Below are 24,134 nucleotides of genomic sequence, written 5' to 3' on the forward strand. Positions count from 1 at the left end.
CTCACCTTCCTTAAACTACCCAGGGCTGCCCGGTCCCTCTTCGTCCCAGCCGGGGGACATGGTGGGGTGTTCCGGAAGGTGGCAGGCCATCCCCGAAGCAACAGAGTCCCACAGGGGAACTTCCCCGCCCACCTCCTGTGGCGCCCCCACCTCCCGTGAGAATTCCAGGGACCGCTGGGAAGTCAGGCACACTGGGAGGTCAAGCACACTGGGTGCTCCCACTGGAGCCTCGGAAGCTCTTCGCAAGTGACGGGGCACTTCTCCTGTGCCAGCTGTCTTCCTGGTCCCAGTTCTGCAGCCTCCCGGGGACTGGAGGATCACTGCGCGGGCTAGTTCTGACCTAGGGAGGCAGAGGAGAAGACCCTTCGGGCCACACCCGCTGTCCACCGCCAACCGCCCCCTGGCCTTTTTGAGGCCCAGACCTCTACCCGGAACAGATGGCCGGGGGGGGGGGGTCCTCCATGCTATGTCCAGGTAAACAGCTCTGTGCAGTGCGGGGCCTTTCATCTTTCCCACCTGGCTGGAAGAGGAGACAGTAGAACTTCCCTTCCCCGTGGGCTGGCTAGTGGCTGGGTGGGGTGGGCTGCCTGCGACTGCAAGCGTTGTTGGGCTCACGCTGGCTGGTTCAGAGGACTGTAGGCACGCTGTTTGCGAGTTGGGGCGGGTGGGACTCGGGACTGTGCGTAAAAAAACCCCCTCTCTGACTCCGAGTGCTCCGAAAGCGAAAGTGAAACTGGAGTGCAAGGAGTTTTGAAATGAAGATGGCCGGGGGCCCGGGGGGAGGAAAAGGTGGTGGCAGTGGCGGCTGGGTCAGGAGATGCAGGGCTTTTGATGGGGGGGGCTTTTGGCGGGGGTCCGGGTGCAGTATGGCATTCCGAAGATCAGCCCACTCTAGGCGAACGTCTAGTTCACCTAGTGAGCGGGCCGGCCCTGCCTCTGCCCCATGTCATACAATGGGGCATGTGACCAGGAAAGTGTCCCCAGGAGAGGTGATGATTTATTTATTTATTTAGGGGCAGAGGTGCTGGCAGCTGGGTTCTGCACACTCCTTTGCCATGGTGCCTCCTCACCCAGGTGGGGGAGATTGCACAAGTGTAGTTTGGGATGTCCAGAAGCTGCCACACTGTGCTCTGTAGAACAGGGAGCCAAGCAACCATGGGACCCATTGCTTTGCAGGATCAGAGCCCGATGCAGCAGCAGGAGCAGCAGAGGATGGAGCAGCTGCACAGCCCTTCCTCATGGGATCAGTAAGTGTCATTTGGATGGCTACAGCGTGGGCTTTAGAGGATTTCCTGGCAAAGGAAGCCCTCCATGGGGGTAAAACTTCAGACCCATGTCATGGCTCCATAGGCATGGCTGTGGCCAACATGGCTGATTGCCATTGCTGCACATGTTTCAGCTCTTGCTCAGAGTAAAAGAGGAGAGCACAAAAGTGGGCTTGAAGCTCAACATCAAAAAAACTAAGATCATGGCATCCGGCCCCATCACTCCTTGGCAAATAGTCGTGGAAGTAGTGACAGACTTCACGTTCCTGGGATCCCAGATCACCGCAGACTGTGACTGCAGCCATGAAATTAAAAGATGCCTGCTCTTTGGGAGGAAAGGGATGGCGAACCTAAACAGCATAATAAAAAGTAGAGACATCACCCTGCCAACAAAAGTCCGCATGGTCAAAGCAATGGCATTCCCAGTAGTCATGTATGGCTGCGAGAGGTGGACTATAAGGAAGGCTGAGTGCCGAAGAATAGATTCTGTTGAACTATGGTGCTGGAGAAGACTCTTGAGAGTCCCTTGGACTGCAAAAAGATCAAATCAGTCAATCCTAAAAGAAATCAACCCTGACTGGTCCCTGGAAGGCCAGATAATGAAACTGAAGCTCAAATACTTTGGCCACCAAATGAGAAGGGAGCACTCACTGGAGAAGACCCTGATGCTGGGAAAGACTGAAGGTCAAAGAAGACGGGGACGGCAAAGGATGAGATGGTTAGACAGTGTCATCGATGCAACGAACATGAAATTGAGCCAACTTCAGAGGACGGCGGAAGACAGGAGGGCCTTGCGGGAGATGATCCATGGGGTCGCAAAGAGTCGGACTCGACTGTGCGACTGAACAACAACAACAAAGATAGTGATTCAACAGGGAAACATGGGAGCATGACTGGTGTAGTCCCTGCCGCCCTGCTCAGACAGTTCCAGCCTGGTTCCTGGAGCATCCTGTCTCAGGCAGCCTTCTGACCAGCAGGTCTGCCTCACTCAGATGCATGCGGTGCTTGGGATAGCTCAGCCTTTCTCCCCATGGCCCCTGGAAGCAGCTCCCAAATGCACAGGTGCCATACTGGATGGAGATAGCTGGCAACCCATTTCATTGGACCCCTTCATGATTTGCTGTTCAGTAAAGTCTGGAGTCAATCAACTTGGTTCCTGTCTGTTTGTGAGTGGATGAGATTAGCTCCATGCTCCTCCTTTCCCCACCTCTGACTTTCCCTTAGAGCTACCCCTTCACACCTCCAGGAGAGCAGGCTCTGACTCAGGGATAGCCATGCTGGGGTTGCTGTTGTAGGTCTTTGTTGAGCCACTGGACTTCTATTTTGTTCCACTGTAAAACACAAATAACCATGTGTCCAGTGGCACCTGGTAGGCTAACCCCACATATTGGTCCCCATCTCCTTCCCATGCATCTCTGTATAAAGACGGTATTCACTCATAGAGATAGATAGATTGTATTCACTTACTACCTTTTTGTGTCCACTAATCTTCTCAACTAGTTTATAATGAACATCTGTGAATGATTACGATTGTATTTTTTATTTTTAGCTCCAAAATAAATTTTACAAACTGTCATAAATATGTTTTACAGGATGACAGCACTGCTGATATTTAAATAAAAAGAATTAGCCTTTTAAAAACATCTGTATTGATATATGATAATTCAGACCTGTCAACATTTCTTTCTTCCCACAGAATATTCCTAATTTACTCAGGATGGTTTTAATTCAAATGGATACTGGAAAATGTCTTTTTCTTATGCAGAAAAAAAGAAATAATTTCTTAGTTGTGTCAGACTTTTAATCAGTTAATTATGCTGTATTTGCTTCAAAAGCCATTCAGTCAATAAGTAATGCTCAGTAAAGAATGAACTTAGTACACCATCACATTTCAGATTTCATCAATAGACCTTTTATATTCAATGAACTGTGCTCTTCTCTTTCTGCATATTTGCCTTGGGGTACACCTACACTTTTCCCTAATTCTACTTGCACTTGTTTTGAAAACAAATTATGAAAATACCCAATAACATCCTACTGACGTGATCCAATCTGTGACATATGTTCCTTCACTGAGAAACAGAATGGTGATGGAGATCTCTCTGGGGAACTTACTAAGTCAATCTGCAAATGTTCCAGGAAAGCAGTGCCATCTGGAAATTCTTATAGCATCTATATGTCTCTTGCCACTCAACTATCATGGTTATATATGTGTATCAATGACTCGATCCTCCCCTGGTGATGGTGAGTGAGAAGCCAGCATTGACTGAATGGATGGCGTGCAACAATATTGAGTCACTGATACACATATATAACACCATGATAGTTGGGTGGCAAGAGACAAATGAAAATTACCTGTGTTTTGCAGTATGTGCTGCTGTTAACATTCAGTAGTGCATTGGAAAACTAACATTTGGACATGTATCTAGAGATAATACTGCCATCCTCCTTATACATAACAACTCAGCAGTGGGAAGAAAAAAAATCACTCTGTTAGAGTAGCCTCTTCCTTTCTACTTCTACCATTACTTGCTATCTTATCCCTTTGGCGCTGGAATATATGTGCAGCTCTTACATATGTGATAATGACTTGTATTCTATGGTTTATACTGTATGTCATCTCCAATGGCCCAGCATCAGTGTAATAGCAACCTTGTTCGTCTAAATAAGAGTTCAGATACAAGTCCAATAGATTAAATAGTACGATTTACTGAGCTGAGGGAAATAAAATCTCTTCCACAAAAGAGATTAATTAAAACTGAAACTGAATAAGAATCAATGCCCATTATAACAAGGCTGTTCTGTATAAAGGGTAACACAGCAAATGAAACTGTTGAACCATTCGCATCATATAGCAAACAGCAGAATTAACACCAGTTTGGAGCAACTACACCCTCTTGCTCAATCTGGGAAGCAACCACAGTGGTGGCTGTTCCAAAATTGAGTTTCATGGCCCACAGCAGCCCCTTTGCTAGAGCCAGGTGCTTCAGAGCTTGAGCAGAAGTGCTGCACAGCAGGTATCTGGCTTCTATGATGGTTTTAAGGATGAAAAAGAGGAGAGCTTTTTCTTCCAAATGTTCCAAAAGGCATTAGGAAGCTTTATTAGACTCATTAGGCTAAGCTCAAGGCACTGAATTCCATACAATAGTATTGAGGGAGATGAGTTTTCTCATTTTAACAATAGCTTCAGATTCTAAAGTCATAGAGCCCTGCATTGATTTGCTGGGTGAGAAATTGCCTCAGAGAATGTAGGTCGCCAACCTCAAGATGGGGAACTACAAATCATCTTGAGACTAAAAAGACCACTTACTCCAGAAGAAATGACAGCATCACATCCCCATTGAAAATTCTTCCCCTCCCCAAACTTTGCCCTCCTCAGATATGGCCTCCAAGTCATAGTTGATAACCCTAGTGCCACAATGACATATTCTTCCCCACACACCCCATGACTGCTATTTATGGCCAAATAACACTCTTGGTTTTCCAGTCACAGAATTCCAGCATCACTTGTAGATTAGCCACTGGTTATAGGTAAATGTCATTGCTCTGAGAGACAAACATAGTTGTGGTATTGAAATAAATACATATGGAAAAGTAGCATGCATTTCTTGTATTTATCTGGCAATTCTACTCTTCACATCACTAGTGACTGGTGGTATTTCCTTCTGTCTACTGCCTGCCCCATGTCTTTTGCTGAATAGTCAGGTAAAGCATACACGCATATGATGTAAAACAGGAAAATAAAACCTTGCTTCTTTTAATAAAAGAGGTTTTCTTTGTAGATAAGGAATCTTGATTTAAAGCAAGTGATATTGTTGCTGGTAAAATCAATTGCCTTGGCATTTATCAGCAACACAATTTTTTTTATTATGAAGAGTATTAAAATAACGTTAGAGTTGTTGGGTATTTATGCTACATAGTTGTTCAAAGGAATTTTTATAATACACAAAGGAATTTATTATACAGGCTTAGTCAGTAGTCTTGCAGTTGGTTTATGTTTACTATTTTTGTCCACAATAAGAAGAAAACAGAGCTTGGAAAATGTGAGTCAATGGCCATTTATATTATAGTGCAGACTCATTTGCTCCACTGTGTCTACAGCTCTATAAGTGGCTATTAAATGACCCCCACCCCCAAATTTGAAAGATGCAAACATCCCGCGTAACCACAGTTCTGCTTCTTATCGGGTGACTGCTCTCCTTGTAATGAAGTTGTCATAGCAATACATTTTTAATAACTCTGATTCATAGGCCAATAATGTCCCGGAGCTTTTGCTCATGGTATTTTAAAATACTATTTTATTTTAATTTTTCAACCATAACTAAAAAATGCACCAGAGGAATGTTATACTAGGACTGGCCAGACATGGATGCTTAAAAGATCCCTGTTACAAATTGTGTATAAAGGAGATGGCACCCCCAGTAGGAAGAAAGAGACAGACAACAGATTGGGTTTTTACTAAGGCCACTTTATTAACTACTTACACTTTTGTGGCAAGGGCGAACTCAGAGTGTGGAAATAGGCCAAGGCCAGGGGTCGCCCCAGACCACCTCCTTCCTATACGTTGGACGAGCCACCCTTGCCCCAGGTGCGAGCCATCCCTTTGGCTTGCCACTGACCAGCTTGGTGAGCAAGGTGCTGCCCTGGAGTTCCCCCCCAAGCCACAAAACTTAGAAGGAAGGAGCCTTGCCATGTCGGACCCAAGTCAGTCCTCATTCCCAGCCCTGGGCCACAAAACCTGAAGGCTGATCCTAACGGACCGCTTGACCCCAACACGGAAAGTGCCATATGTTGCTCACCAGATCCATTCTCCCTGCTTCCCACACTAGCCTGCCAAGTGACCAATCCTATTTAATGGACCCACCACCTCACCTCCTTCCATCGCTCACTGCCAGCAGTACAAGGTAGGCAAAAACACTCCCCCCATCCATGGAGGGGCAAAAATTTCCTACCTGGCTCCAATGACCAGCTGAAGCCTGCACTGCTTACTGGGCAAGAGTGTGGGCTGATCACATTGAGCAAGAGGAGGAGGCAGGGCAGAGCCACCTTAAAACCTTGCTGGCTCCACCCCTGTGCCCGGACGCCGTGGCACCACCAGCATTCCATTTCACCCCCAACCTCTTCCCCCTTCTGGGAAGGCAAAGTGGCCCCCACCACAATGGCCTCTTCAGAGGTCATTTCGAGGGGAACGCGGGGGAATGCAGTTCCCCCGGGTGAGGTACGCGGGCGGGGCACATGACGAAGCCCCGCCCCCTGCTTCCGGCCGCCCTGCTTCCGGCCCTCATTTAGCCAGGAGGAGGCAGGAGAAGAGGGAGGGTAAGTTGCTTCCTCCCTGCCTCTCCCCACCCCTGCCTGCCTGGGGCCAGGGAGGGCCTTCGCGGGGCTTCCTTGCACTCCCGCCGGCCTTGCAGGTCCACCGCTCATGGGGCTTGGCAGTGGCGGCCGGCACCGTTGGGGACGGGGTGTGTGGCCTTATGACACACTTCCAGTGATGTCAGGGGGTGTGGCATATGCTAATGAGTTATGCTAATGAGTTCCCCTAGCTCTTTTTCTACGAAATGACCCCTGGGCTCGGCAATGGCGAGGAGCTGGAATTCTACCACATGCATCTCCCATTACTTCCACTCTAGGGTGAGATAAGATGTACCTGGTATCAATGGCCAGCCTATGCAGTTATAAAGGTACACAAAATCTCTTAGAGTCTGTATCTGGTAACTTGTTCTATCATGAGTTCAAATGTATGGGGGTGTAGGGGGAGAAATACACTATCTTCTATGTTAAATGGCTTATTTTTATATTCTTGCTTGTTTTTAATGGCTGTATGGTTTTATTGTATTTTTTGATTGTGAGCTGTTTTGAACAGGTCTCTAGAGAGGAGGCATATAACTTTAAAAATAAATGAATAATAAAATAATTGAATAGCTTGCAAATCTACATCTGAAACACAAAGGACAGAGAAATAAAACAACATTCATTAGAACAACAGATCCAGGTTGGGATATATGGCAGGTATTTCCCATCTAGCATCCACCATGCCCTTTTCCTTTTTTACCCCTTTCCAGCTTTGTTCCTAGTCTATTAATAACAATCAGATGTCCTAGTAATGTCCCTAAATAATGCATATCTGGGCAATCCTGAGAAAATGGAGGCTGGTTCAAATGTTAGTACTTGGATATATATGGTATGGGCTTGATGTCAGGAATGCATGTATGTGCTTCTGGGTGAACGAAATTGCATAATTGTAATCGATTTTGAATGTCAAAGCTTTGAAACTGACTAGAAAGGACCTGTGTGATACCAAAAATCTGATGCAAGAGATATCAAATGCTTGGGAGCAATATACAGAATGTTATGGAATTCAACATATGTAAAGGCAAACTGTCCAGAAAGCCAACACAGTCATGTTTACTTTCAAAGAGAAAACTTCTCAAAAGTGTGTGTATGGGACAGTAGGTTACTTAAAAGGAAAGAGAGATTAAAATGTTATCTGAATGCTTGGAAATTATTTTTAAACTATAATAATAATAGATGGCATAGAGAATTCCAAAAGCATGTTAATGAGCAGTATTAGAGAACTGATAGAAGGCAAGAAGCTTACTTTGGAAAGCAATAGTGTTCAAATAAGATTTTTTTTTGAAAAAATTGAAAAAAATCTGATGAAACAATGCAGGCTGAAGACGTAAAAAGAATCAGGGGAGTATATTACAGTTGTTTCTAAAACAAACTATTTAAAAAAATTAAATACAACACCAGGAGGAAACCAGGTAGAAGTCGGATGGATCATTAGACAGCAAAAGGTTAAAAAGAATTTCAGGAAAATTGTAGGAAGTTAAAGGTATTATTTGCAACCATTTTGCAGGCAAGAAATGAAGGATAAATATATTTTTCCCAAGAAAGACATCTGAAGAACTAAGTGAAATACAAATGACAAAAGTTGTTATCCAAGGGCTAACTAACAAATTACAAATTAGGAAATCATGGCATGAACAGACATAAAATTACAGGTCTTACAAGAAAAATCAGGCTCCTTAATAGAGCATTTGAAGGTTTCCAAATTAATATCTTTTTTAAATATGGGATTGTAATGGACAGTAAATGGTTAATGCTTTAACCTGGTCTGGGAACCTTGAGTGACAGGGAATTCAAATGGATTTTTACAATTGAGAGAGTCAGTTAGGAATGTCAGTTAAGGAGGACATTTCAGTGTCAAGGAGAGTTAAGTAGAGTGAGAGGACCAAAAGGATCCTGAGTTAGGGAAGTGGGACAAATGGCTCTTCCCTGAGGGAAATAGGTCCTAGTAAAGGGGGATGATCCCTATCCAGTCCAAGGGAAATAGGTCCTATAAAAGGGGGGTGATCCCTATCAAGAAGTTAAGAAGGGATATTGGAACTTGTGTGAATGTTCCTGCCTTCATCAGCTTATGTATCTTTGAAATAAAGAAGCTTATGCTTGTTTAAGCAGAAACTGCCAAGAAATCTCTCTCCTCAGTTTTAAAGATCTGTATAACAAAACAGCAATTTGTTTATATTTATACAAATTTACCTCATTTCTGTTGGCTGTTCACCTTCTATGCCCTAAACCTGATACCTACTTAACTATTTCCCCTCAAAAGTGAAATAAAGCAGTTAGTTAGTTTGAATTACCATAAGCCTCTTGTGTCCCATGATCAGACAAAGATAAAAGAAGAATTTTAGTTAGTCCCTCAGTTCCCTAGGCTGGGTCAGCATATATCGGTCTACATTTAGACAACTGAGTGGGACAAACTCAGAAACCAAGAAGAAAGAAGAGGGGCTACTCAGCAAATAAAAAAGATAAAGGGAACCAAGAAAGAGGAATTGTTACAGGGATCCAGGGAAGTTAAAAAAATTATAAGCCTGTTACACTGATACAGATTCACTGATGCAAACGATTAAGCTAAAATTGCTACACATATACGAAAAAGTCTTGCCTAGTCATCTTTATCACATTGTTTGAGGGTATCCACAAGATGATCTAGCAAACATTTTAAGTCTCAAAAAGTTTTTGACAAAGTCTCTCATCAAAGACTGACAAGGAAACAGTACCCATGGAACAAGAAGTGAGGTCTTAATAATGTTTTTAAAAAGAAGAAAGTAGAGATAACAATTTTAACAATAGAGAGGAATTAGCAGTAGACTCTGCACTGGAATTAGTACTATTTGTGTTTTCCATAAATGTTCTGGCATGAGGAGAGAAAAGTGAAAGAACCAAGTTTGAAGATGATACCAAACTAGTCAGGTCATCAAAAACCCAAGAAGACCACGAAAAGCTCAAGGCATCTCACCAAACTCGGTGAATTGACAACAAAATACAAAATTATATTCTATGTAATTGGGGTTTGGAATATGTTGTTGAAGGCTTTCACGGCTGGAGTTCATTAGTTGCTGTAGATTTTCCGGGTTGTGTGGCCGTGGTCTTGGCATTGTAGAACCTGACGTTTCACCAGTAATATAAACCAGATGGGTTTGGAATACTGATATAGACCTAGTTGTCCATCTTGAAAAGGGCAACCGAGTTTGGAAAAATGCATAAAAGAATAACCAAAAAGATTTAGGGATTGAAGCACCTACCATACAAGAAACAGCTAACTAACACTTTTGGGGCTTTTTAATTTACCCCCCCCCAAAAAAAAAAAATGAAGAAGAAGAAGAGAGAAAAAAGAACTAAATGGAACCCTGTAGAAGTTTAGAGAATTAATAAAGATGTAAAGAAAGTTGATAGCTTTCCCCTCTATTCTTGTAATACTTAGACACAAAAGAGTACTATTTACACAATGCATAAATAATATGAAATTGTGGTTACAAGTGATAAAGGATACATCTATCAATGCCAGTAGAACAGATCTATTATTTGTTATAAACCAGATGGGTAATTGAAACTCTTATGCTTTGTAGAAGTGTCTCTCTGATACTAACTGCTGGGCTACTGAAAGTGTGAGATTTGTTTTTATGTGATTAAGTTTGGGACTAAGGCCAGACTAAAAGTGATGCAACCTGCATAACTGCTGCCCCAAAACAAAAAAAGGCAGCCAAAACTTTAGCTTCCACCACATCCTTAGTAATATCTTGTACAAGTTACCCATGCCTTGATATCATGACATTTTATATTTCCTTGCCTACACCTATGACAATCAATGATTGGAACAGGGCTGGGAAACAATAAAGTATCATGGTGGAAGGACAACTTAGTTCTACTAGATATTATTGAGGCTGAGGCATGAGTTGGAAACACAATTGGTGTTTTGGGCAGAAGTATGTTTTGCTGAATATTCGGTTATAAGGGCTTTAAATTAAAAGTTTCATTCTGACTTGTTCACTTACAAAATACCTGCACATAACTGACCATAATTTTATGCTGTACTTGCCAACAGTACCTTGTGAAATCAGGCATCTTAGGGAGCTACTGAAAAAGGTAGGAATGCAGCTTACCATTTTACGATATCGAGAGTCCCCATGAATACCCATGGCAATGCTGATAAAATCAGCCACATATCACAGTGAGCGAGCTAGAGAAGTGTAAAGAACCTTTCTGTGTGCAATTGTAGCTTGCAGGAAGAAGATAAGCAGTATGGAAGAATTTTGGCACCTTGAGAATATTCTTTATGAATGCTCTTTTATTATGTCCAGAGAAAAGGTATTTGTGAAGATTGGTACCAGACAAGAGACCAGTCAATCAAGTTCTCTCTGGGGGCCAGCAGCATGAAAGAGGTATGAAAGAATACTGCTTTCAAAATAAAGCAACTTAAAAGTATCAGGACCAGAATCTGTCCAGTATTTGTCTTCTAGATGATGTAAAGAAGTACAAGTGGACTACATAACAAACAGTTCATACACTTTGGATGTTGCTGCTGTGTTCAGAAATATTGGTTCTGGAAGTCTATGCGCAAAGCTGAACATCTCCCACTGATTGTACATACATAGGCTTAATACATTATTATTATTAGGGGATTATTAGGAAGGGTATTGAAAACCGATCAGCCAATATCATAATGCCTCTATATAAATCAATGGTGCGACCTCATTTGGAATACTGTGTGCAGTTCTGGTCACCACACCTTAAAAAGGATATTATAGCTTTGGAAAAAGTGCAGAAAAGGGCAACTCGAATGATAAAAGGGTTGGAACACTTTCCCTATGAGGAAAGGTTAAAGCACTTAGGGCTCTTTAGCTTGGAGAAATGACGACTGAGGGGTGACATGATTAGGTTTATAAGATTATGCATGGGATAGAGCAGGTAGAGAAAGAGGTACTTTTCTCCCTTTCCCACAATACAAGAACTCATGGGCACTCCATGAAATTGCGGAGCGGTCGGGTTAGAATGAATAAAAGGAAGTACTTCTTCACCCAAAGAGTGATTAACACATGGAATTCACTACCACCGGAAGTGGTGGTGGCTACAAGCATGGGCGGCTTCAAAAGGGAATTAGATAAGCATATGGAGCAGAGGTCCATCAGTGGCTATTAGCCACAAGGTATAGATAGGGACTCTGGGGCAAGTGATGCTCTGTCATCTTGGTGGTTGGGGGGGTCAACAGTGGGAGGGTGTCAGCTATGCTGCCATTGGGATTGGGGAGGTCTGTGTCTTGCTGCATTCTTTCGGTGCTTCGTAGCTGCTGTAATGCTTATCTCTAAGATGTGCAGGTGGTGTGATGTTCTGGGGAACCGTGGGAGCAAGGTTGGTTCCCAGCTTCAGCGCTAACGGCCTGAGCCCCTTCTCCCGCGTGCGGGAGTATGGCTAATTGGCTAGGGCAGTGGGGGGGTGCATACGAATACCCTATATCCTATTATGCTCGATGGGCAGCTGCCATTCTTAACAGTGCCTATGTTAATGCATCTATAGCTCTTCAATAAAGTATTACCTTTCCTGAGAAGTGTGTACTACGTTGTTGGCTGTGGGTTCTGACAGAGGGCTTCTAATGTCCTGGCCCCACTGGTGGACCTCCTGATGGCACCCGGTATTTTTGGCCATTGTGTGACAGAGTGTTGGACTGGATGGGCCTTTGGCCTGATCCAACATTGGCGTCTCTTATGTTCTTATGTACATAATACACATACAAAGCCCAAACAAAGGCATATGTTAGGCTCACTGTAGATATTTGGCTAGATATGATCCCTCTGCATATGTACAGCATGTATTATTTGAATGTCTGAACAGTGGTTACCTTACCACCTCTCAACAATCATTCTTTCACATGGAGTTTCATAGAAGAGTAATAACTGAGACTAACTGAATATATGTTAAAATGGAAAACCAGTTGCTAGATAAAAGACACACTGAGCAGTTCTTTGGCCCTTTGGCACACATTTTCAATGTTCATAGCACAAAATATGTCTTTTAAGACTGTGGAGTCTCCTATGATTAGTGAATTGTCCTAAGACTTCAGTAAGCAAAATATTGCTGGGCTAAATGGACCAATAGTCCCACAGAGCAGGGCATCTTCATGTGTCCTGTTAGGTGGGAATGCTATTAAGGTCTTGACACAACCAAAGAGTCACATAAGTTTTTTTTGTGCCTCTGCCCAGTGCTTTTAAAATGCTTATTGATGCCAGAGGTTCAGCATAATTAATGATGGAAAACTTTGTTGTACTGAATCAAACAAACTGTTTGATACCAAACTGTATAGTAACAGGCTTTTGTCCTAAGATAAAAGAAGAAAAAAGATGAAAGGAATAAGAAGAATGGTTAGACACTTCAAGCAATTTATCTGAAACTATAGCCCAAGGCTCCCCCCCCCCAATTCTTTTCAAGTTGTAATAAAAATACATAAAATATTTAAAATGTGAACAGGCAATTTGACTTACTGTTTCCGGGATGCCAGCGCACTGCATTTAAATGTGCATTACAGTAATGGAAGAGAAATTCATGCTTGGATCGGACAGCATTGCCTTGAAGCAAGGGCATCAGATCATGTCCATCAATAATTCTAAATAAAAAAAGCATTTTAAAACGAGAAGTAGGATACCATATGTTCCCTAGTGAAAAGGAACTTTAATTATGCATTTCCATTTCTAACAAATGACACCGCACAATCAACACTGTGTTCTTAGGACCCTGCCACATTGTAGCAAATTTAAATCTGCTGTTCAGTATGTACTAATGTAGCCAGACCCACTCTGGCAAAAGCTGGGAACTTTGAGGGATTGTGCCATGGGAGGGACATCACTTCCTCTGTGCTGCTCTAGGAATTTCCCCAATATCAATGGTCTTTACTATAAAAATGGGGGAATTCCTACAGTGGCACAGAGGAAGAGATATCACTTTCAGGGGAATGACGTTCTTGGAATTCCACCGATCTACAGCATCACAATCAATGTCATCCTCCCCTACTTTTTCTCCCTTCACTAAAATTAGTGAAAACAGGGACCTGGGGAGACTGCAAATGGTAACCCTAGTATGCACACAATAGTCCTGGCTGTTTTTGTTATCATTCCTGTTTGATATCTGTATGTTACAAATATAACAGTGAGAACATGCTGTTTATGTACTTTCATGTCTTGGAACAATCTGTCCACCCCTAGCCCAGGATACACACATCATCTGGATTGATAGCTACGGCATGACAAACATATTGATCAAGGATGGATAACTGATTACGCCTGATTGTTCTAGGCCAGACTACAACAGCAATTCTAACTTCATTTATTTGAGAGTAAACATTAATGAATGCAGTAAACAGAGAAAGGGGGGGGGGAACCTTTTAAAGGAAAAAAGGGTAACAGCAGCAGGGATAACCCACTAGAGAAATCAGAGGCCAGCAGGTCACATCCCTAACTGGAAATCAATCAGAATTCAAAAGGAACTACAAATCCCATCTTTCAGGCAGAAAACGATGCTAAGCATTAGCTAAGCATCATTTTCCATTAAGGATGAGGTATAGAAGCATACCTTTTCTATTTCTAAAGAATCCTCCCAGCTGCTCATTGTCCCCTCTCTCCTCTCAGGTGAAACAATTTTTTGTTTGCTTTTTTGCTTGGGGTACACTGCAGAAGGCAAGGAGATCTGCCTAGCAGTAGCAAACCCATTCATGACTGACTCCAAATTCAGAGAGATCTGAGACCAGATTGTAATGTCTAAAGTTTCCAAACCTTTTACCCTACCCATTACCTTCAGAGTATGCAATTATTATTTAAGTGAAGGCTTGCATGACATTTAAACATAATCTATATACCTAATTCCCAAGTTGCCCCCTGCATGTGGATATCTAAATCCGCACATCGGGGGCACTTGGGGGGCAGGGAGATTTTCCTGCGCACTTGGGGCAATCCCCAGGTGTGCAGAAAAATATGAAAAGTTGGAAAAAATATTTAAACTACCTAAAAAGTAAAAGAGCATTCCCTGTACATGTGCAGAGAACGCTCTGGGAACTGGCGGGCTGGTGGCTGGAAGGTGCTCAGGCCTCGCCAGCAGAGCCGGGGTGGGGTGGGAGATCAGTGGGGCCCAAGCCGGTGGGGGAAGGGGGAGCGGGGGGCAGAAAGAGGAGATTGATGGGGGCCAAGCCATCAGTCCTCACCGCTGGAGCCAAGGTGGGGAGAGAGGAGGAGGAGACCGGCCGCCGGAAGGGGAGGGAAGGAGATCGGTGGGAGGGGAGATTGGTGGGGTCCGGCAGCTGGAAGCCGCTCAGGCTATGCCACCGGTGTCCGGGGATGGGGGAGGGAAGAGAGCTTACCTGCTGCTGCTGCCTCCTCTTCCTGCTCTGCGTGGAGCTCTTCCCCCTCCCGCGAGTAACGCGGGTCCCCTTTCTATATACTAATAGCCAAGAGACCCCTTCTGTGCGGATATCTAAATCCACACATCAGGGGCACTTGGGGGGCAGAGAGTTTCTCCTGCACACTTGGGGCAGTCCCAAGGTATGCAGAAAAATCTGAAAAGTTTTAAAAACTATATGGGGAATACTTAAATCCCACCAAAAGGTAAAAGAGTGTTCCCTGCACATGCGCAGAGAACTCTCTGGCCATGGAGGGGATGCTCGGTGAGCCTGGCAGTTGGGAGCCACTCAGGGCTTGCTGCCGGTGCCGGGGGGCCACGGGAGAAGGCTCGGCAGGCCAGCAGCTGGATGCCACTCAGGCCTCGCCACCGGTGATGGGGGAGTGAGAGAAGGCTTGGCAGGCCTGGCAGCTAGGAGCCATTCAGCCCCACCGCCAGTGCCTGGGGGAAGAGGGAGGATTGGCAGGCCCAGCAGCTGGGAGCCACACGGGCCTCACCGTCCGTGCCAGGGGGTTTGGGGGGGAGAAATGGCGAGCCCAGGCCTCACCATCGGAGTGGGGAGGAGGGGGAGAAGGGCCCGGGCCTCGCCATCAGTGCTAGGGGGACAGTGGAGAAGGCTCACCTGTGGCTTCCTCCTCCACATGGAGCTCCTTCTCCCCCCCCCACGAGTATCGCGGGTCCCAGCTTCTTGTATCCTCCTATTCCTTTTAAATTCATAATTCCTGTGCAAAATGCAACTTCCCATTTCATAAGGGAAGGAGTTAAGAACAGAAATTATAATTAGAGGAAATATGCTTGCTTTAATTAAAGAATCAAAGAACTCCTATTTACTTAACAGTGAAATTGTTACAGTTCTGGCATGGTGAAAATAACATCATTTACTATTATTTATATGCAATTCAATCTGGAACATATATTGAATCTTATTGTACATTTCAAGTCAAACAATTTCAAAATACTCTATGTTATCTTGCTCTCAGAACTTCTCTGTTGTAGAAATGGGCCTTCAAGTACAAATGTAATCCATCGCAAGTCACTCACTTATGGCACACATCCATTTCAATAATTACTTTTCTTAGCAAATTATATGGGATTCACGATCAGGAAAGAATCAGCTGCTTCCCCTTTTTTGTATTTTATTAGTTTACAGTTTCATCCTAAGCAAAGAGGATGGCACTGTTACAAGTACATTGGTCATTCATTGCTTTCATTTCTACTTGGCTATCAGACTAAAAATGTCCAGTGTGATGCAGTTGTTGTGAGATACGCATGCTTGCCCAAAGCAGATGTATGAGGTCCTAGTGTAGATGTGGAACTCACAGCTCCTCAGGAGGGAAACTGCGCCCCTCTCCTCTCTTGCAACTTCTCTAGAAAACATATTTTTACATATACTGAAATTAAATAGTAGTACATTCATAACCTATCAGATATCGGTTTTCCTTTTTAAATAATGTCCTTTTGTTTCCTTCTTATATTATGTAAATGCATCAAAACTTTAAAAAGTCTAGCTATGTATTCTGAGATGAGACAAGACACCTGCTACCCTGATATGGACAAAAACTAATGGAAATAATATAAAAAATAGAAATAATATAAATTAAATGGAAATAATATAAATTAAACAAAAATTAATGGAAATAATATAATAATATAATAAAATAATGGAAATACTAAATAATGGAATTCATATAGATCCTAAGAACCATGTTGAATTTTACCCCTGGAATAGGATTTGCCTTTTCCATTGTAGTCCCATATGCCACTCAGAAAACCACTTCTGGGGGGGGGGGGAAGCTTCTGAAACAGAATTTGACATGGCAGAAAGGGGTTGTTTATGTATTTATTTATTTGATTTGTATTCCACCATCCCTGCCGAGGCAGGCTCAGGGCGGCTTACATACAATATGTTAAAACAACTAAAAACACAGAATTAAATAAAAACACAACAATATAATAAAACATATCTTAAAGTGCTAGTATATTCATAGATGATTGTGGTATTCACAGCATCCAAGAGCTCATCCGGGAGCTCATTCCACCAGGGCGGGGCCGCCACTGAGAAGGCCCTGGCCCTCATCACAGCTAGCCTGGCTTTTTTTTAGGGCTGGTAGGGTCAGGCGATTTTGGGACCTTGATCTTAGTGCTCTCTGGGGAACATGTGGGGAAAGGCGGTCCCTTAGGTATGTAGGTCCCTGACCATATAGAGCTTTAAAGGTAAGGACCAGCACCTTGAACCAAATTTGATATGCTATAGGCAGCTAGTGCAGTGCTTTCAGCGCAGGCTGGATGTGTTCCTGCATAGGGAGGCACAGTAGCAGCCTGGCTGCTACATTCTGCACCAGCTGCAGCTTCCAGATTTGGGACAAGGGCAGCTCTATGTAGAAAGCATTACAGTAATCCAGTCTCGAGGTGACCATTGCATGGATCACTGTTGCCAGGTCATTGCATTCAAGGAAGGGAACCAACTGCCTAATCAGCCACAGATGGTAAAAGACTGACTTTGCAGTGGCTGCTACCTGGGCCTCCATCGTTAAGAAAGCATCCAGGAGCACTCCCAAGTTCCTAACCTCTGGCGCTGGCAACAATGGTGCCCCATCGAAGGTTGGGATTGGGATCCCTAACCTTGGAGCACTCTGACTCAAGCACAGTCTTCGTTGGATTCAATTTCAGTTGACTCAGTCTAAGCCAACCAGCCACAGCTTTCAACGCCAGGTCCAGATCTTCCAGACTAAAGTCTGACTGGCCGCCCAACAGCAGATAGAGCTGGGTGTCATTCGCATATTGGTGACAACCCAGCCCATGACTCCGGGCAATCTGGGCAAGGGGGCGCATTTAGTTGTTAAATAACATCGGGGAGAGCACCGCTCCTTGGGGCACTCCGCAAATCAGCGTGTACCTTCCAGTCAGTTGTTCCCTGATGGCCACCCTTTGTCCCCAACCCTGAAGGAATGAGGAGAGCCACTGCAAGGCAAACCCATGAATCCTGGTGTCGGTGAGGCAGTGGATCAGTAATTGGTGGTCGACTGTGTCGAACACTGCCGACAGGTCTAACAACAACAACACTGCCAAACCGCCCTGATCCAGATGCCTCCGGAGGTCATCTGTGAGGGCAACCAGTACTGTCTCTGTCCGATGGTCTGGTTGGAAACCAGAATGGAAGGGGTCTAAAGTGGAGGTGTCATCGAAAAAGCCCTGCAGCTGAACCGCCACTGCCCTCTCAATTAGTTTGCCCAGATAGGGCAAATTGGATATCGGCCAGTAGTTCACCAATTCAGCCGGATCCAAAGATGCCTTTTTAAGGTGTAGGAGGGCCACCTTTAGTGCACTAGGGGACAGTCCCTCTGGGAGGGACATTGATTATTAGAGAGACTGACAGGGAAAACTGGTAGAAATCAAAGTTGTTAGCTCTTACCTGGGTGCCACAGGAAAGGGGAAAGCCAGGGGAAATATTGCTTAGAAAATGCTATCAGTCCCTCACCATGCCCCCACAGAGCTTATGGGTAAGACTTAGTAGGGCACAACCAGGGACTTGTTCTGGTGGGGTATAAATGAATTGGCACCAATCAAAATGACTGGACCACTGAAGGCATAACAAAGTTACTGTTTGGACTGGGTGTTCCAAGGCAAAGATGAATCTAATATTTCACAACTTATGCCTCTCTTGTTTTATTCTTATGAAAACTTGATAAATCATCAGCTGTATAAGAATGTTTCTGGATTGCATGTTTGCACTTAAAATGGTCTGTCAGCAGATGCTCTGTCATTCTCTTTTGGCCATGCAAATTAGAAGAGATTTTGCACTGTTTGCACTTAAAATGGTTAGGTATCCAAGAAAAAGATGAGTGACTCATCTGATCTGGCACTTTAATGGACACTTTAAGCATTTTGGAGTTTTGATGTAGAAAGTATTCCAGTTAGAGGGCAGAAAGAAAAGGGACTGCAAGTACATTGAGCATTTGATTTGAACAGCAGTTCAGCACATGCCTCAGAGAAACTGCATTATGAATAGATTAATAATAAGAACTGATTTTATGATTTTACACACCTCAGGGTACTTCTCATTAGTAGCTGGGGTAATAATTTGCTTAAATGACAGACAATGATCAAAACATTTGCTTTAACATTCCAGCAAATGTAGATTAGTTAGCATTAATGCAGCTGGAAACCAGCAGAAAATTAAATTCCAGTTATGAACCACAAAGACTTAAGAAGTAAGGAATTTTGTTTCGGTACTAAGCCAGTCATTTTTTTCAGTCTTTTAAAACAAAGAAATCCACATAATCACCAAAATGGGATACCATCCTTGGTTCTAGTTCCTCTGTTCAGCCACACAGGTGTCTTAATTGTTAAATAGATGTCTTAGTGAAGGTTATTAGTAAAAAAAGAAGATCTCCCCAAGTTCAGTCAAAGCCACTGTCATGATCTGTGCAGGACTGGAAGCAAGGCCTTGTGCGACCTGGACCCAGGAGAGACCTGCATGGCAGTGGAAAGCAGACATAGCCTTCAATCCCCACAATCCTGAGTGACGGTTGTAGCCAATCAGTGTTCAGGGATTGTGTGAGGGAATGGAACTTAAGCTTTGAGGGTTGAAAAACTGTGTTCTTTTCTCTTCTGCGGTCTTCCCTCTCACAGAGCTAAACTGAGGGGACAGTCTGGTCTGAGGAAAAGATCCCTCACTTGGGACAGGAGGCCTGGTATAAGAGGGCTGTGGGCCTTGAAATAGTAATTAGTTAAGTGAAATAGGTAGTCGCGTTAGCTTTGATTATTTTGCCTTTAAACACTGTTATATATTTTAAGCACCTTGTCTTGTTTTCAGTGCCTCATTACTGTGTCAATAAACCATTTGTTTAATGTTCTCTGCCTGGTCATCACGCCTATATTTTCTCGGCTAAAAAGGGGCATTTTGGTTGGGCTTGGGAGGGTACTCTGGGCCCTCCCAAGGGACCCTAACTCGAGTGGTGGCAGACAAAGGTGGCAACCCACAGGGGGTCATGACAGCCACTCTGGAGAAAAAGGTGCTAGGTATTCTGACAATATATATTTTTTAAAAGTTGAAAAGGAAGCAGCTCATTCAAGGTATGTGGGTCTGTACATGATTGTGTTGCTAGGGGAAGAAACAAAAATGAATGGGAATGACTGTGTTTGTGCAGGACAGAGTGAATTGTGAGAGACAAGAGAATGGTAACAGAACAGAACAGAAATCTTTATTATGGTTTGTAACCAGCACAAACAGTCCAACCAAGCATACATACATCCATCTCAAAATAATTCAAAACCATTTTCAAGATAATACACTGCATTAGCCTAAGAGTCAAATACAAATACAATACCCTTATTGGCATAAAATATCAAATACAACGTGCAGCATAGAGCCTCAAGATAGGCCAGGGGGGTATCACATTCCGAATTGCCTTAATATGAGCCTCTCTTCCTAGATACCTCATAAAAGAAATTTGCTACAGGTTCAAGAATTTCTATATTATGCGAAGACAATAAAGAAATAATTTTATACTCATCAGATTGGCCCAAAAGGCGGTCCAACACAGGTTCAATATAAGCAACATGGATGTCATAGTGGAATTTACAGTACAAAAGAACATGTCCAATAGATTCAATTTCCCCCATCCCACATGGGCACAATCTCTTTATAGGGAATTTTCTTGAACCTTCCCGATAAAACAGCTGAGGGAAGGATGTCGAACCAAGCTAGCATGAAAGCCCTACGAAGATGGGGCTGAATCAGTCTTGCCAGATATCCTGAGGAAATGTGGCTGAAAGAGAGTCCCATACTCAAGGGAGAGCAATGTCTGTGCACAAGTCTTCTCAGATCTTGCACCTCTATATCGAGGAGTCTTTGAGTAAGGCAAAAGCCTTCTGTTCAGACAAAAGTACCAAATCATCAAAACTAAAGCCAATTATAGACATTTTTTTCTCTATATTAATCAACCAAGTCGATAGATGGGATTCTGTTAACATGTGTACTAATGTCACTTGTGAACTGGCATCTATCATAAGCAAAATACTAATCTCAGAATCTGAAAGGCCTGAAAGACTTTCCCATATGGGTTGGGTAAATGTAGCTTGTATATTTTGATAGAACCCACACGCAAGCAAAATATGATTGATAGTATCAGCCTCTCCAATACCACAAGGACAAATACGCTCAGCCAGAGGTATCTGTCTTCAACGTTTCCTAGCATTATTGTTTTTTTCCTCTGACTCGTTTTCTCATAATGTGACCAAAGTACAATAGCCAAAGTTCATGATATCTGTAAAACTCCCCTCCACATTTCAAATTAATCAACTTTCTTCCTGTCAGCTTTCTTCATTGTCCAGCTTTCACACCCATGCATAGTAATGGGAAATACTATAATATGAATTGGTCGCCAGCAATACATCCTTACGCTTAATGATCTTTTCTGGCTCCTTTATGGCTTCTTTCCCAGTCTCAGTCTCCTTCTGATTTCTTGGTCGCAGTCTCCTTTTTGGTTGATGATTTAGCCAAAGAATAGAAAATCTTGAACAATTTCAATTTCTTCATTGGCAAACTTAAAGTAATTCTCCAGTAGTAATTAATTTTGTCTTCTTGATGTTCAGTCTAAATCCTGCTTTGGCACTTTCTTATCTAACCTCCCTCAGCAGTTGTTTCAAGTCTTTACTATTTTCTGCCAGTAATGTGTTGTCATCTGCATATTAATGTTCCTTCTACCAATCTTCACTTTACCTTCATCTGAATCTAATCCAGCTTTCCTTATGATATGTTTTGCATATAGATTGAAGAGATGGTGAGATAAAATATATCTGTGTCTGACACCTTTGCGACTTTTCATTCTGTTTCTCCATACTCTCATCCAGATTATAGGTTGCATATCATAAGAATATAAGAACACAAGAGAAGCCAATGTTGGATCAGGCCAATGGCCCATCTAGTCCAACCCTCTGTCACACAGTAGCCAAAAATACCAGGTGCCGGAGGTCCACCAGTCTGGCCAGGACACTAGAAACCTTCCCACTGTTGCCCCCCCCCCAAAGCACCAAGAATATCGAAACAATTAGATGATATGAAACACCCATTTCTTTTAAAATCAAGCATAGTTTTCATGATCTGCATAGTCAAAAGCTTTGCTGTAATTTATGCAGAAGAAGAAGAGTTGGTTTTTATGCCCCACCCTTCACTACCTGAAGAAGTCTCAGAACAGCTTACAATCACCTTCCCTTCCTCTCCCCACAACAGACACCCTGTGAGGTAGGTAGGGCTGAGAGAGCTCTAAGAGAGCTGTGGTCATCCAGCTGGCTTTATGTGGAGGAGTGTGGAGTCAAACCTGGTTCTCCAGATTAGAGTCTGCTGGTCTTAACCACTATACTAAACTGGCTCTCATGAAGTACAAGCTGATTTTCTTCTGAATCTTTTCCTATGCTCCAGTAACCAACAAATTTTCAGTATAATCTCTAGTGCATCCTCCTTCTCTGAATACGGTTTGAACATCTGACACTTCTCTCCACTCTTCAGAGCTATCTCCCTGTTTTAACTGGGTAGGGAAATTTCTCACTAGAAGATCTATCCCTTTTTCTGCCGTGAATGGGAATCTTCACCTAACTTCAGTGACCATGCTCCAGTGACTATGCTCCAGTAACCAACACATTTTCAGCATAATTTCTAGTGCCTCTTCCTTCTCTGAATACAGTTTGAACATCTGACACTTCTCACCACTCTTCAGAGCTATCTCCCTGTCTTAACTGGGTAGGGAAATTCTCTCACTAGAAGATCTATCCCCTTTTCTGCAGTGAATGGGAACCCTCCTCCGCCTCTGTGTTAAACTGCTCTCAGTCGTGGCTAAACCCAAACCCTATCAGTACTAAACCCTTCTCTGTCAGGGCTAGACTCAGACTCTGTCAGTATTAGAATCTTCTTGGTCAGGGCTGAATTCAGACTCCGTCAGCACCCAACTCTTCTTCGTCAGGACTAGACTCGGACTGAATTTTCCTTGGGTATTCAGTTCTCAGGTCTCAAATTATGCTAACCAATCAAATTATTTGGAACAGTCTGTTACTCAAGGCTCTCTGGCACTGTAAGGAATTAACCCTTCACAGTGCATTACCTGTTTACACAGCACTTCTGAGATTCTAAAAGTGCAGCCCATCACATCTCCTTTTTTGGAAATGGAATGTAGATTGAAGGTTTCAAGTCTGTGAGCCATTATTTTGTTTTTATATATTTGTTGGCATATTCTTTTTAAGATTTTGATGGACTATGTTTCTGTGGCTTGGAAACACCTACAGGAAACAATCCATATGCAAAAGAACCTCCTCAGGAAACAGCCAATCCATATACAAAAGAACCTCCTCAGGAAAGCTCCTCAATTAGCATGTTTTCACAGTCTGGGGAACTCTTACAAGATAATGACTCAGCCCTACCCCACCTTCCTGAGTAGATATAAATTACCTGCCTACCATTTTTCTTCTCACCTTGACACAAAGAGTACTCTGTCTTTCTGTGTTATACCGCTGAGGATGCCAGTCACAGCTACTGGCAAAACATCAGGTCCTACAATGCCAAGACCATGGGCGTACAACCCAGAAAATCTACAACAGCTAGTTCCTCTGAAGTCCAACAATAGGGCACAGAGGCTGAGGTCGTCTCCTGATGTTGCGTCCTATCAACAGGTTTCAGAGGTTTACTGCCTCTGAAAGTGGAGGTTTCCTTTAGTCACTTTGGCTAGTAGCCACTGATAGACCTCTCCTCCATTAATCTAATCCCCTTTAAAACTGTCTATGCCTGTGGCCATCACTACATCTTCTTGTAGCAAATCTCACATTTTAAACACTCGCTGTGTAAAGAAGTATTTTCTTTTGTCTGTCCGGAATTGTCTGCCCATCAGCTTCATTGGATGCCCTCAAGTTCTAGTATTTTGGGAGAGGGACAAAAAGTTATCTTCATTAACTCTCTTCAACTCATGCATAATTTGATAATGTCCTCCCTTAGTCATCTCTTTTCTAAACTGAAAAGTTCCAGAGTCTTCAGCCTTTCCTCATAGGGAACATGTACTAACCCTCCAATCATCTTGGTTGCTCTCTTGTGTACTTTTTCCAGCTCTGTGATGTCCTCTTAGAGATACAGTGACCAGAACTGCACACAGTATTTCAAAT

General features: G+C 43.3%; 1 protein-coding gene across 1 annotated transcript in view; it reads right to left on the minus strand.

The window, feature by feature from the left end:
* The window catches only part of STS (steroid sulfatase (microsomal), isozyme S), a 116,108-nt gene that overhangs the window by 26,111 nt on the left and 65,863 nt on the right, over window positions 1–24,134 (minus strand). Inside the window, exon 8 of the mRNA XM_015422965.1 lies at window positions 13,085–13,206. Coding sequence (XP_015278451.1) covers window positions 13,085–13,206 — 122 coding nt within the window. The remainder of the gene's footprint in view (window positions 1–13,084; window positions 13,207–24,134) is intronic.

The sequence above is a fragment of the Gekko japonicus genome, unplaced genomic scaffold (assembly GCF_001447785.1).
Source record: "Gekko japonicus isolate JY-2015 unplaced genomic scaffold, Gekko_japonicus_V1.1 scaffold132, whole genome shotgun sequence".
Lineage (NCBI taxonomy): Eukaryota > Metazoa > Chordata > Lepidosauria > Squamata > Gekkonidae > Gekko > Gekko japonicus.